General features: G+C 59.0%; 2 protein-coding genes across 4 annotated transcripts in view; both read right to left on the reverse strand.

Moving 5' to 3' along the window:
- Positions 1-990, reverse strand: part of ATP1A3 (ATPase, Na+/K+ transporting, alpha 3 polypeptide) — a 21,610-nt gene extending 20,620 nt beyond the window's left edge. The window contains exon 1 of one of the 3 annotated variants that reach the window (XM_012653345.1): positions 849-990. In XM_012653345.1, the coding sequence (XP_012508799.1) occupies positions 849-854 (6 nt within the window). In that variant the 5' untranslated portion in view covers positions 855-990. Of the gene's footprint in view, positions 1-211; positions 279-848 lie in introns of those variants that run through there. The other 2 variants (XM_012653347.1, XM_012653346.1) reach the window with 2 other exon arrangements.
- Positions 991-5,819: 4,829 nt separating this feature from the next.
- Positions 5,820-14,588, reverse strand: part of GRIK5 (glutamate receptor, ionotropic, kainate 5) — a 57,368-nt gene continuing 48,599 nt past the window's right edge. Inside the window, exons 15-19 of the mRNA XM_012653349.1 lie at positions 12,950-13,115; positions 11,856-12,081; positions 10,015-10,143; positions 9,793-9,914; positions 5,820-6,248 (exon numbers count right to left, since the gene is read on the reverse strand). Of these exons, the coding sequence (XP_012508803.1) occupies positions 5,820-6,248; positions 9,793-9,914; positions 10,015-10,143; positions 11,856-12,081; positions 12,950-13,115 (1,072 nt within the window). The remainder of the gene's footprint in view (positions 6,249-9,792; positions 9,915-10,014; positions 10,144-11,855; positions 12,082-12,949; positions 13,116-14,588) is intronic.

A 14,588-nucleotide genomic window follows, 5' to 3' on the forward strand; every position in this document is an offset into this window, starting at 1 on the left:
CCCCCCACCCCTGCCCCAGACACACAGGGAGGGATCCAGGGCTGCAGCAGGGGTCAGGTGGTCAGCCAGGGAAGGAGGCGGCATCTGCTGGAGAGACTCACAGACAGACAAGGACACACGGACACAGAGGCAAGGACATAGCAGGCATGCACGCTCCTCTCGCCACACATTCGCACACATACACGCCCAGCCGTGCAATCCGTCTCCCCGCCATGGCTCTCCTGTTCCTCCCCCTCCTCCCAGTCCCCCATGTCTGCTCCCCCAGATTAGGGGCTGCACACACAGCACAGCCCCAGGACCCGACGCACTGCAGAGCCACCCCCATCCAGGCCTGAAAGGAGAAAGAGAGGTCATCTGGTGGCCATCCCCTAGCCTGGACCTATCCCCACCCCCCCAGGGAAGCTGGGGGGCTTCACTAACGCAGACGCACTAACACAAGCTCTCAGACACACCCAGACACGAATGCAGACTTTCAGACACCACCGGGGTCACACAATCGCTGCCAAGGCCCGACGGGGCCAGGAGCTCACACGCGCACACATGCAACCGCACGCACGCAACAGCGCAAGGTCAGGCAGGGATGCTAAGGGCCGGTGCACGCCCCCGCGGACCCCCGCGCACAAAGCCCGGCCAGCATGCGCCACCGACCCCCGCCGACCCAGGCGGCCCCGCGCACGCTCACACCAGCCACACAGACACAAGGACCGGCGGGTCAGCCAGCTGCTGGGGTCCGGAAGACCCGGCCCTGGGGCGCAGGAGTCTCGGAGCCCCCGCCCCCTGCGCACACCCAATGTCATTGGACCCACAATGTCACACACATGCAGTGCCCGGCCGGCCCCAGCACCTACCCCCATCTTGGCGGCTCGGCGGGGAGCGGGGCGGGCGAGCGGGCGGGCGCCTCAGGGCGGGCTCGGGCTGGGGCCTCTGCAGCGCCCGCGCCTCGGTCGGGGCGTGAGTCCGTCCGTCTGTCGGTCCCGCGGCACAGAGGCTGCGGCGGCCCGCGCCTCCGCCTCCTCATATGCCCGCGCCCGCTGGGGGGGCGGCGCCGGCCAATCAGGGGCGCCGCCGCGCTGACGGACGGCCCGCGGCCCCGCCCCCAGTACTGCAGCTGTCCTCCCCCTGGTCTCCGCAAAGTGGCGGCGCGGCTGAGAAGGGGGAGCTCTGCGGGGAGAGGGTGCGGGGTGATTCCCGGAGACCCCCGCAATGGGAGCCCCGGAGACCCCCTCAATGTGGGCTGGAGGCTCGAAGGAGGGGTTGCTGAGGGAAAGAGCCCCGGAAATCCCCTCATCGTGGGGGTGCACCAGGGAGAGGGGTGCTCTGAGGGGCGGGCGACACGGGGAGGGGGGAAAGCCCCGTGAACCGCCGCAGTAAGGCAAGGGCCGCAGAGGAGCACCCTGCTTTGCAGTGTGGCAGGGGGGTCCCCGGAGACTGCGGGGTGCTGTCCAGGGGGATGGCCCTGCAGGAAGGGAAGTTGGAGGGAGACACAAGAGAGCAAGGAAGACCCCCGAATTGAGGAGGGGTGCTGGGGGGAGGAGCCCTGAGAACCCCTCACTGTGTGCGGGGGCGGGGGGCCCATGGCTGAGCTATCCAATGAGACACAACATAGCTTAGGACCGATCTGGGAGGCCCAGAAAATGCCCAGCATCCCAGTCACACACGACCGTCACCCGGATAGCCCAGACACTGGGGACACACACACCGCCACGGATCACACTCACATTCCATCACACACCAGCTTGTACCCAGGGACTCACAAACAGGTAGGAATGAAATGCACGGAGAGCACACGCCTTGCACACCCATCGCACCATGACAGAGTCACCAGCACGGTCAGATAGTGCCATATGGACTAACACACACCCTCAGAACACCGCATCGCAGACTCACACATCACACACTCTGCCACCCCCGACCTCGCTCTGCCTTACACTGTGCAGCCCATGAACCAACGCACACCCTCCCTCAGCACTGGCACAAGTGCACAGGCCTCCCAGCCTGTGGACACCCCACCTCAGCCTTTGTGAACATTGTTGCATGATCACACAATCCACACACATCATCACACTCACGCCCACTGTGTCTGCGCATGAGGAAAGGCCCACAGTGCAAACTCCTTGCTAACGGTGAATGACACACAACAAGGTGTGCGCACTCATACACAGCACAATAATTCACAGACACATGTCACACGACACCATCCCACACACACACGCATCACGTACTGCAGCACCGTCACAGACGCTTTTGTTGCACCTCCAAGCACACCCCAACACCCTCACTTACACACCACACACCCCCATCATGGGATGTGTACGCACACAGACGCACAGCCAGCACCCACACCTCGGGCTGCCACCTACACGCCACACCCCTCAGCCACACCACTGGGGCCTGAGGAGCCAGGGCCTCCCACGCCCACCCCAGCAGCACTTTGCTCCATGAGGAGCACCCCAGACTCTCCCTGGCGATTGCAGAAGGAGGAGGCAGAGAGAGAGAGAGAGAGAGAGAGAGAGAGAGAGAGAGAGTGAGCTTGGTGCATGGGGGTGGGGGTGAAGGTTAAGGACCTGGTCAGGGACAAGTGTGAAAGGCTGAAGACCAGAGTGAGAGACACAGAGACAGAAGCAGAGACAGAGATTCAGAGCCACAGAGAGGTGGGCATGGACAGGGCCCGACACATAGTAGGAGGCGCAAAGGCTTCTCCCAGCACCCAGAGCCTCATCCCAATCCTGTACTCTGATCCATCCTCATCTCTCCCTCTGTCCCATGTTGCCATAGTAACAAAGAGGCTGACTCTGCAGCAAAGGAGGCTGGGCCTGCAGACTAGGCTGTTGCCACGGAGACTGGGAAAGGGGGAGGAGCCACATCTTTCAACCCAGGTGCATTGCCCCCAGATGCCCCCTTCCCAGTTCTGTCCCCTTCCTGGGGGAGGGAGAGCTTGTCAACACATCATCGCTTCCCTCTCTTGACACCTTGGCCTGAAGGTATGGGCCTGGACCATGGAGGATAGGATTGGGAGACAGAGAAGCCCGGGGAGGTGGGGGAGGTCTGGTTTCCAGGAGCTTCTAGGCTGTCTCTCCTCCTGCTCTCCAGCTGGGCTGGGGGAGGCCTCGGGCCGTCCACATCCCACCTCAGACACAGGCTCGTGTCCCCCCTCATGCACTCCCTCCTCCGACACAAGCCTGGCGAGACTGATGACTGTGCATTGTGCTCCCAGCGAGGCTTTGCAGAGGTGGGGGGTGAGGAGGAAAAACTCAGGAAGGTCACAGGGATGGAGGGGGACAGGGGAGCTCAGCATGAAAGATGGGGGGAAAGGAATAAGAGAAACAGACACACAGTCCAGAACCAGAGACAGGCTGATACAGACAGACAGACTGAAAAAGACAGAGATATTGGCAAAGACAAAGACGAGAAAACAGACAGAGGGAGACAGAGCAACAGAAGTACTCGTGAAGGTGACAGAGAGACACAAGGACTTAGCCAGGCAGAGGCAGGTTTGGCAAACTAGGGAGATGCAGAGAGATTGAGGAGAGAGGCCAGGTGCAGTGGCTCATGCCTGTAATCCTAGCACTCTGGGAGGATCGCTTGAGGCCAGGAGTTCGAGACCAGCCTGAGCAAGGGTGAGACCCCATTTCTACAAAAAATAGAAAAATTAGCCAGGTGTGGTGGCGCGCACCTATAGTCCCAGCTACTCTGGAGGCTGAGGCAGGAGGATTGCTTGAGCCCAGGAATTTGAAGTTGCAGTGAGCTGTGATGACACCACTGCACTCCAGCAGGGGCCACAGAGCAAGACTCTGTCTCAAAAAAAAAAAAAAAAAAAAAAAAGACTGGGGAGAGGCTGAGCAGAAACTTGGTGGGGAGGGGGGCTGTGCAATGGGGGAGAGACCCCAGCGGAGATCGGCCTGCTAATGTTGGGACAGAGAAAGTGAGAGACCAGAAATGTCTGCAGTCATAGTCTAGTCACCTCGACAGGCAGAATCCGGTCCAAGGGCAGAGACACTGATGGACTCTGTGAAAGAGATGTGGAGACAACAGAGGTGCTGAGACCAGAGAGAGGCCGGTGCTGGCCCTCACACCTGTCCCTGAAGGGCACACAGGCAGCAAGTGTCCAAGACACAGAAGGGGCTGGGTGCAGACTGGGGGCGCTGTGTGAAATGCCCGGCAAGGGGGTACTGTGTGTGGAGGGTCTCCCGGGTGTGACCCGCCTGCCGAGGACAGCGGGAGGCAGCCGGGCCCTGGAGGGGAGACCGGCCGCCGCGGTGCTGAACGGACAGCTCCCGGGCTCGGCGGCCAAGGGGCGGGCCAGCCTCTCCGCGTTCTCTCGGGTCTGTCTGGCTTTGCTCACCTCTCCGGGCCTCTCCAGGCTCCGTTTGCGGCTGGGAGTTGTTTATGGCTTCCTGTCTCTCACCCCAACTCCCCGTGTCTCTTTCCCTCCCTGCTTCCCCTCTGCCCCGGCCCTCTACTCCTTCTCTCAGATAATCACAGCATCTCTCCCTGTCTCACCCCCTCTTTGCCCCTAACTCTCCCTGTCTCTCCCCCATCCCTGTCTCTCCTCACCCCTCCACCTCTCCCCTTTCTACTCGGCCTCCTTTCGGCTCTCCCTGTGTGACCTTCACTCGTCCTTTCTCTGCTGCAGTTTCCACAGAAACCTCCAGCGGGGCGAGGGAGGGCGGGACGGAAGGCAGACCCACTCTCCTCCCTGCGAGCTGCCCTCCAGCCTCTCTCGCCCCCCCCCCCCCACTGGGATTCCTCACTTCCTCTCTGGGGGCCAGGGAGCTACATTTGCAGCAGAAACACAGGGGCACAGTTACGGACAGTTCAAGATGGCCTCACGGATGTACTCAAATGATCACAAAGTCACCGAGTCACCCTGACCCCGGCACACATTCGCCACCATGGTGGCCTGGGGTGGCCCCCGCACTGAACAGCTCACTGGCCCTCCCCACCCGCAGCCCCATCTGGTTTCTGTCTTTCTGTGTCTCCCGTTTCCGGTGTCTCCGCCTCTCCAGATCCCTGCATCTCTCTCCATCTGTCTCAGGCCTCTGTCGCAGCCTTCCTCTGTCCTTACAGAGGAGGAGTGGAGAGTGGCCAGCTGCTGGGACCCGGGCTGACCTGCTGGCTGTGGGCAGGGCCGAGCGTGGACAGTGTGGACGTGACCACGGAGGCTGTGCTTCTCAGCAGACACCCTAGGGACCCAGGCCTCCAATGCCCTCACACCCCCAGGAAATGAGACCCGGTTTCCCCGGTTTTGGGGTTTTGTTCTTTTTTTATTCCAACGGGGGCTGAGATGTGGCACGGGGAGGGATGGGGGCCCAACTGACCCCCTCCCCAGGGGGGATCTCATAGAAATTCCGAGGTTTCTCCCCCAAAAAAAGAGAGAAAGAGAAGAATGGAGGGGCACCAGGAGACACCCATCTGTCCAGAGGCCCTCCCCACCTCCAGAAGCGTGGAGGACTGCGTTAAGTCTTGGGGGGCCTGAGCAGTCCCAGGATGGGGTCCTCTCCGCGGACTGCTTTCCGCTTCCGGAAACGGCCCCCGGAGTCCCCGTCCCCCGGAGTCCTCGGTGCCTGCGCTCCTCTTGCCCGCAGCGGGGGGCGGAGCGCGGGCGTCCGCAGCACCCGTTCGCGAGTCCACTAGGGGGCGCAGGCAGGCTCCCGAGCCTGGGCTCGGACTTCGCAGGGAACCGAAGGCAAAATCGCGGTGTCCGCGGCGCCGGCACGCAAGTCCTGTCCCCCGCCCGCTGGGGAAGCGGGGGCGGCCGGGGCCCGGGGCGGGCCCTGTCCCCGCGGTCAGTCCGGGCGCCCGCCCGGCCCCGCCCGTGGTCACTCGTGCTCGGCCAGCTCGCGGGGGCCGGCGGGGACGGGCCGCGGCCGGGGCGGGCTGGTGGCCTCGGCGGGGGCGCCCAGGCCACGCGGGGGCGCGCCGGCTCCCGAGGCCCGCAGCGCCTGGATGCGCCGGCACTCCTGGCAGACGCGCACGTGGGTGCAGGGGGTCGGGGCGGGGGGCCGGGACCCGCCGGGCGGCCCCGGGTCGTCCAGGAGGCGCTGCGGGCCCCCGTGCGCGCCGCCCGCGTCCCCGCCCGCGCCGGCCGAGTACAGCTTGCCGTTGCTGAGGCGCATCTCGCGGACGGCGCGCAGCGACAGCAGGGCTCGGCTCGGGCCGCCCGGGCGCCGGCGCCGGCGGGAACGCGACGTCTTGCGGCAAGACACGGCGTGGCGCAGCTCCTGCAGCATCTCCTGGCACACCGACACCTGGGGGCGCGAGGCAGTCACCGTCCGGGCGCTCTCCTGGCTTCCCCTCCCCCTGGCTCCTGCAGCCTCCTTCCCCTCCCAGCCACAGCTTCTCTCCACACCCCACTCCTCCTCCTCTCCTCTGCCTTCTCCCTCTGCTCACTTCCCACTCCTCTTCCGCAGTCCTTTCCCTGTGTCTTCTGTCGCCTCCACCTCTCCACTCCTGTCTCTCCCCACTTCTCTCCCACGTCTCCACTCTCCCTCGGGTTCATCCTGAATCTGCCCGTCACCTCCTACCTAGGCTCCTGTTGCCTCCGGTCCTAGCCAGCGCCCATGCTCCGCCCCTGATTCATGCAGTCATTATTGCAAGGCATATTTACCGAGAGCCTACTGTGTGCCAGGCATGGTTCTGGGCACTGGGGATACAGCAGAGAACAAAACACACAGAAGTCCCAGCCCTCGTGGAGGTTATATTCAAGTGTGCAGAGACAGAAAATAACAAATATGTAAATGTGTGTAGTATGTTAGATGGCCATGAGCACTTTGGACAAAAATCAAATAGGGAAGAGAGGTGGGGAGTGACGCTGAATTTTGAGACAGGACAGTCAAGGAGGACCTCACTGAGGGGAGGACCCTTAAGTAGAGATGGGAGCACGTGGCGCCCAGGAGGAGAGTGGCTGGGCAGACACAGCAGGGCCAAGGTGCTGGGGTGGGAGCAGCTCTGAGGACCCCCAGGCAGGTCAGGGCGGCTGGAATGGGAGTGAGGGAGGCAATGAGGTCGGAGAAGCAATGGAGGCCAGCATGGGTGAGGCCCAAAGGCCACCGGAAGGACTTTGGCGTTTATTCTGAGTCAGGTGGGAGCCACTGGAGAGTATCAAGTAGAGGCCTGTTGTGTCTTAACAGGATCACAGTTGACCCCAGGCTGTAGGGAGGCCAAGGGCAAGAGCAGGGAGGAAGAGCCACAGTAACCCAGGCAGGAAATGGTGGAGTCTGGACCAGAGTGACATGAGAAAGGGGTTGGATTCTGGCTACAGTTTGAAGGTGGGGCCAGCAGGATTTGCTGGGAGATCAGATATGGAGCATGAAAGAGAAGGAGGGGAGGATAACTCCACATATTTTGGCCTGAGCAACCGGAAGGATGGCACTGCCCTGCGGGTGGGCAGGAGTTCAGAGCTGTAAGTTACGCACATACCTCCAGATAGACAGGCACGCGGGGAGGTCGAGCATGAAGCTGACCTCACAAGCCCTGGCTTCAGGGAGATACCCACCGGGGGGTTAAGGCAGGCATCCTCCAAGATCCCACCCCGACACTCATAGGGCTGGGCTGTGTGACCAACAGAATACGGCTAGGACACTGCCATTTTGGCTTCTGCCTTGCTTTCTTGGGTCACTTACTCTGGGGGACGTCAGCTGCCAGGGCATGAGGACACTCAAGCAGTCCCATGGGGAGGTCCTTGTCTGAGGAACTGAGGCCTCCTGCCAACTGCGATGTGAGTGTATTCACCATGTTTTTTTTTTTTTTTGAGACAGAGTCTCACTCTTTTTGCCTCGGCTAGAGTGCCGTGGCGTCAGCCTAGCTCACAGCAACCTCAAACTCCTGGGCTCAAGCAATCCTCCTGCCTCAGCCTCCCAAGCAGCTGGGGCTACAGGCATGTGCCGCCATGCCCGGCTAATTTTTTCTATGTATTTTTAGTTGTCCAATTAATTTCTTTCTATTTTTAGTAGAGACGGGGTCTCGCTCTTGCTCAGGCTGGTTTCGAACTCCTGAGCTCAAACAATCCGCCCGCCTCGGCCTCCCAGAGAGCTAGGATTACAGGCGTGAGCCACCGCGCCCGGCCTCACCATGTTTTTTATTTTCTGTCTTGGGATATTTTTCTTTCCTTTTTTTTCTGGTCCCTCCTCCTCCTCTGTCTTGGGATATTTTGACATCTTAAAAATCTTGCAGGCTGAGGACAGACTGCCCCTCCCAGAACTAGCCCATTCTCAGAGATAACAAAAGGCTTGGATGCCTATCATAGGTAAAGCAGCCAATCCCGAGCCTATACTCCCAACCATCCGCTCTTTACCAAACCCGAATCTACCAAATCTTTCAGTGTTGTCACTCAGACACCTCTATAACTTAAAATCCCATGGGGACATCTGAGACAGCAAGCCATCCTGGAAGTGGACCCTCTAGCCCTGGTCCAGCCTTCGGACCACAGCAGCCCGGGCAAACATGACTGTGACCTCAGGGGGCCTGGGGCAGCCAGAACCATCCAGCAGCCTACGCCCCCAGGCTCCCGGGCCATAGAACTGACAACTACCTGACGGAAGGGACTGTTTTAAGCTGTTAAGGTAATTTGTTACGGTAGCAATAGATGATGAGTACACGAGTCGCCAGCACAGACATGGTTTTAAAAGCCAATTGGCTGCCTGGAGTCACCAAGTGGAGAAAGACAGAGAAGAGAGGCTGTCCAAGGACCGAGCCCCAGAGCCCCCAACACGCAGAGGCAGGGCAGGAAGAGGAACCCAACGATGGAGCCTGGGAAGGCACGGCCAGAGAAGGAGGAGGAAAATGAGGCTCGGGTTCTGGGGAGAGAGAGGGATTAGCTGTGCTGAAGCCTATTTGCTGCCTCATGTAGACGAGGCCTGAGGCTCGGGCATTGGACTTCAGGTGTGGAGGGCGCTGGTGACAAGAGTGGCTTCAGTGGAATGGTGGGGACAGAAGCTGGACTGGAGCAGGCCAAGAGTGAATGGGAGCGAAGAGGCTGGAAGCAGCAGGGAGACACAGCCCTTTGAAGGGTGTGAAGGGAACGGGGAAATCAGGTGGTGGCTGGGAGGAGAGGTCAAGAGAGGGTTTCCTTAGGCGACAGAAATGACAGGACAGCTGCCTGCCAATGGCCGGGCTCCAGTAAAGAGAAGACAGCCGATGATGTGGGAGGAAAGACGTGCCGGAGGGACGTCCTTGGGAAGGTAAGAGAGGAGGCAGCCTGCGCCCAGGGGGAGGGCGCCACTGCTGGCAGCACAGAGGCTCCTTCGGAGGAGCCGGGGCAAGTGGGGGCCGCAGCAGGCGGCTGGACGCTGAGCGGGCAGGGGAGTAGATACAAGGTCAGCCGCGGGAAGTGAGCAGGGGGAGGAGAGGCAGGAGGTTGGCAGAGAGAGGGAAGCAGGGAACTAGCAGCCCAGGGGCGCGTGGCAGCACGAATGCTCTAGAAATGCAGGGGTGTTGCAGCCCCTGGGCACATACAGCGTGAGAGCGGCCAGCAAGGCTGCGTCCTCTTCCAGCCGCACCAGCGGCTTTCTCATCGCCTGTTTCTCCCCTTATTTCTCTTATTCCTTCTGGCCTCGCTGCCCCTGTGCCTCTCCACATCCTGCCCGCTCGCCTCGCCACCCCTTCCTGGCTTCCTGTGCCTGCTCTCCCTCCTCTCCTGCCTGGACTCTCTGGCCCTGTCTGCTCTCTCGCCTCCCGCCCCTCCTCCCCCTTCTCCTGTCCGCCACCCTCAGGCTCCCAACGCCACCCGCTTTTGGGCCCCAGCCCCTGGGTTCCCACTTTCCGCCCCACCCCCCGCTTCGCCCACCTCCTCACCTCTTCGGACTCCGCTGACCGCCGCGTGGACCATATGAACTCCATGACCGCCACAAAGACAGCAATGATGAGGCCACAGATGAGCACGACGAAAATGCCACCAATGTTCTCCATGCCCAAACCTGAGGGGGGAAGGGGGAGAGCCTCGGGGTCGGGGCTGTGTGGGCGCAGGGACCTCAAGGGAGCCAGGGGAGAGTCGCTCCGCGCGTGGGGGCGGCTGACCTTTAGCTCGATGGTCCTCCTCCTTGGGGCACCGGCCGCCCTCCCACCACTTGCGTTTCAGGATCTCCAGCCGGTTGTTCTCCTGGAGCTGCAGGATGGCCAGCGTGATCTCGTCCCGGAACGGGGAGCCTGCGCCGGGCACACGATGGGCTGGATTGGCCCTTGGGGACCTGGAGAACTGCCTGCCCCACCCAAGCTGCCCCCTCACCACGGCCTTCCCCGCCTCTGTCGCGTGCCCAGGGTCTTCCCTGTGGCCCCTCCTCCTCCCCCACCCAGTCTGTTTTCAACACAGCAGCCAGAGAGACCCTTTCAGGAACAGTCATAAGCCTCTTCTGTGCTTAGAGCCCTCCAGTGGCCTCCGGTTGCAGCTGGCACAGGTCCTCCTCGGGCCTCTGCGACCCTGCACTCACGCCCCGCCACTCTCGGACGCCCCCCACCCCACCCCCCGCGCTCTCACTCCAGCCTCCTGGCTGCTCCCTGAACCCACCAAGCGCAGTCCCACCTTAGGACCCTTGCCTCTGCCTGGAATGTTCCTCACCCGACTCCATTCAGGTCTCTGCCCACAAGCTGGCTCCTCAGGGGTCTTCTCTGACTATTTAAAATGGCACCAAGCACCCCACTCCCCATCAGTCTGTTCCCCTTAATTTACTTCAGAGCAGTTGTCACCGCCTGACATCATGTTATGTAGCTACGTGTTTATGACCTGCTTGTCGTCTGCCACCCCTGGTAGAAAGCAGGAGGGTGGGGACTTGGCGGCTGCCCCACCATGGAATCCCAGCAGCCCGTGCAGGGCCTGGCAGGGTGTCGGACAGGCCCACCGAGTGTGAATCCCCACCCACCGTCTCCTCTGGGCCACCTCTCTCCTCCCCACCCTCAGACCATCCTAGGCCCCCACGCCCCTCACACCCTATTCTGTACTTCTTCAGTCACCTAAGGTACTTCTTGAGCATCTGCTACATGCCAGGAACTAGGGATACGGCAAGTGGAGGTGATTAATATTCATAATCTTATCACACCCTCTGTGCGCGGGACCCTGAGCTTATTCAATCTCCCAGTGATCGTGCGAGGCCGTCATTACCATCTGAGATAAGTACTTCTGAGTGAGGAGAGTGACACTCTCACGTAAGGTCGTGCACTGAGTCAGGGAGGGAACTGGGATTTGGATCCAGGTTAGTGCGACTCCAGAGCCTGTCCCCAAAGCACCGGGCTACACTGCTTCCCTGGCACAGCCCTCACTCCTACAAAGCTGCTAAGATTTTCTGTGCAGTAATAGATAACTAATACAGGCATCATCAGCATATTGATGATTTTAGAAGCCAAAATGCCAAAATTTGGTGACAAATTAATAGTGGGTTTCCAGCACTGAGCCCTGGGAAAGTATGTCCTGAAGTGTAAATAGGCACCCCCAAGTCACCCTGGCAGATCCTTCCAGCCACCCATCCACCCATCCATCCAACAAGCATCTTCTCAGCGCCTGCTCTGAGCCAGGCTGTGGGTTTGGTGCAGAGAATATGACACAAATAAAACCAGCTCCTCGCCCTGGAAGGGCCCTCCGGCCAATGGGTGAAGGCGGCCACCTCATGGCCCATGTGTCCTGAATTGCCCACAGAGTGTCACTGGATTCTCCAGTATCCCTGCAGGGCTAGAACTCATTGTTCCTAGGCCCAGTTTTGCAGGTTGATGGTGCAGAGGTTCAGGATGTTGATGTCACCTCCCCAAGGCCACACAGCCAGGAAGCCACACAAAACACACCCAGCCTGCCTCAGGGAGGGCCTGGCCTGGCCCTGGGCCTGCTTGCACATCTTGGTTTGGGATGTCCAGGGCCCCGCCATATGCCATACCCAGAGGCATGCCGATGCCGTAGCCCTTGGTGTCGAGGAGGCCCCCGATCTGCGTGAGGTTGCAGTTGAGGCGCCGGTGGTACTCGTTCATGGTGGACTCGAGCAGGAAGGCGTAGCGGGAGTTGAGGACGCGGGCAATGCCCTCTTCCGTGCTCTTGACAAACACACTGGGCTGCTTCGACTGCATGTAGTTCCACATACGCTGGTACGTCTGGTACCGAGAATTCTGGGCACGAAGAACACAGGGAAAGGTGAGGCCTTTGCACCCCCTTACTTTCCCTGAGCCCTGTCCCCTATCCTCCAAGAAGTCCCTCAATTCGAGAGAGAGCGAGGAGATGAGAGGAAGACAGAAAGAGCTAAAGACAGGAGGAGACAGGACACACAAACTGGCCATGGCCAGGTCCAAGTCATCCCCACAGCCACCAGTCCGTTGAGGAAGCCACTATCCTCCCTAGAGGTCCCACAGCCCTGCCCAAATCTGCTCCTCTAGTTTCTCACCTGGGTGGTACGCACCACCCACCTGGGAGCCCCGGGAGTTTGCCACCCGCAATCCTTAATTCTTCAGCCAGTGGGCCCTGCCCATCTCTGGCCTCCTCCAGAATACAAGTCTACCCCCAACCCAGCCACAGAGGGAACTTCCAGCTCTAGATGCTCCCCATATACGGGGTCCAGTCTAAGTGCCCTGTCCTGGCATTCAGGGCCTCTGCAGTCTCTGTCCTGAACCTCCTCACCAGGCTTGCTTTCCTTTTGTTTCCTTCCCACCACCCCAAAATACACAGGATCAAGCTCCTTTCACCTTGAAGAACCTTCCCTTCTCTCTGCTGCCCATTTTCCTGGGCCTGACCCTTCCAGCAGTCTCCTCGAACCCACGTGCTCTGGACGGCTCTGATTCGACATTAGATCCCATATCTGCCTCTTTGCCCCCATTCCCTGGTGGAAGTCCAGTTCCCCTGCAAGTGTGTTTTCTGCTCCCCAGCCTCCCGACTGTCACTGATAGTCCCCTGGACTCAGGAGGTCCTGCCCCGCCCCACACTGAGCTGCTGGGCATAGCAGGGATCTCAACACCAAGCCCGGGAGGTTCTGGGTGGCCCCACCTGGAAGAAGGTCATGGTGGAGCCAGCGTGGATGGTGCCGTACTCAATGTTGGTCTGATCCGCCAGGTCATCGGCCGACTCCACGGGCACCTCCATGCGCTGCACGGTGAGGAAGGCGGCCAGGTTGGCCGTGTAGGAGGAGATGATGATCAAGGTGAAGGCCCACCTGAGGGGTGGGAGGGGTGAGCTACAGGCTGGAGCCACCCCTGCTGTCCTGCCCTGTGGCCATACACCCCATTGGTGGTCCCCCAGCAAGTGACCCCCGCATCCAGAAGGCTCAGTGACTGCTGACTAGTGGAGAGGCTAGGAGTGTGGACTCTGGAGCCGGACTCCCTGTTACATATTGCATCTAGAGTCTTCCACTTCCAGGTATAAGAGAGTAAGATGGTCTGGAAATACCCACCTACTGTAAACAGCTAGAAAACTGGACAGAACATAGGAAACTATTTAAAGACATAGGACAACAGGTATGGCAGGATTGTGATCCCTGAGAAGAGAAACAAAGTGAGTCTTATCATTGTCCTGGCCGTCTGGCTGGATTTAATTTCTAGACTGAGGTGCCAGGAAGGGAATCCCGGACAGTCCAGCAATCCTGCAGAGTTGCAGATAGAAAGCAGAGATCAGGGAGGCCCAGATGGCTGGAATTTGTGGTGAACAGTGCCTGAGAGGAGGGGCCACACAGGTAGAAGGTTCAGAAATCTGGGTGCCCTGGAGTCTGGCTGAATATCAATCTGTGAATGTATGGGGTGAGACTCCATGGGGCCAGAGAAGAAAAACTTTCAAGGAAAGAACAATTCTTAGGGTTCACACAGGACTGGGAATCTTTTGAGCTCCCTCCAGCCAAAGTAGAGAGATCTCCTTGAATACCTGGAGACATTAAGTAGAGACCTAAAAATGCAACATATTAGAAATAGGGTGAAGTTAGTCCTAGAACAAAGGAAATACTAGATCTGCTCTACAAGAGCTCAAAAACAGGCCTGGAAGGATCAGAATAATTCACAAGTAACTTAACAGCCTGACTAAAAAAGTCTAAGACTCTTTAAAGAAATACATTCAACAATGTAAATATTAAAAAATTCACAGTGTTTATCATCTAATAAAAAAAATGACCAGATATGCAAAAGGTAAAGCAAAATGTGACCCAGAACCAAGAGAAAAATCACTCAATTGAAACAGACTCAGAATTGACGGAGATGAAGGCACTAGCAGACAAAGACTTTTATTAAAACAGCTATTGTAAATATATTCAGAAGGCTCAAGGATGTAAAGAAAAACATGAGCGTAATGAGAGAAATGGAAGATATAAAAAGAAGTAAATGGAACTTCTAGAGAATGATATACAAACATCTGAAAGGAAAATTTTACTAGAAGGGCTTATGCAGATTAGACTCTGTAGCAGAAAAGATGAGGGAATTCTCTTTTTTTTTTTGAGACAGGATCCTGCTCTGTCACCCAGTCTATACTATAGTGGCATCATCACAGCTCACCGCAACCTCAATCTCCTGGGCTCAAGTAACCCTCCTGCCTCAGCCTCCCTACCCTCCCTAGGCTGGGACTACAGGTGTGCGCCACCACACCTGGCTAATTTTTCTATTTTTTGTAGAGATGGGGTCTCACTCTTCTTGCTCAGGCTGGTCTC

This window comes from Propithecus coquereli, unplaced genomic scaffold (assembly GCF_000956105.1).
Source record: "Propithecus coquereli isolate 6110/MARCELLA unplaced genomic scaffold, Pcoq_1.0 Scaffold42, whole genome shotgun sequence".
Lineage (NCBI taxonomy): Eukaryota > Metazoa > Chordata > Mammalia > Primates > Indriidae > Propithecus > Propithecus coquereli.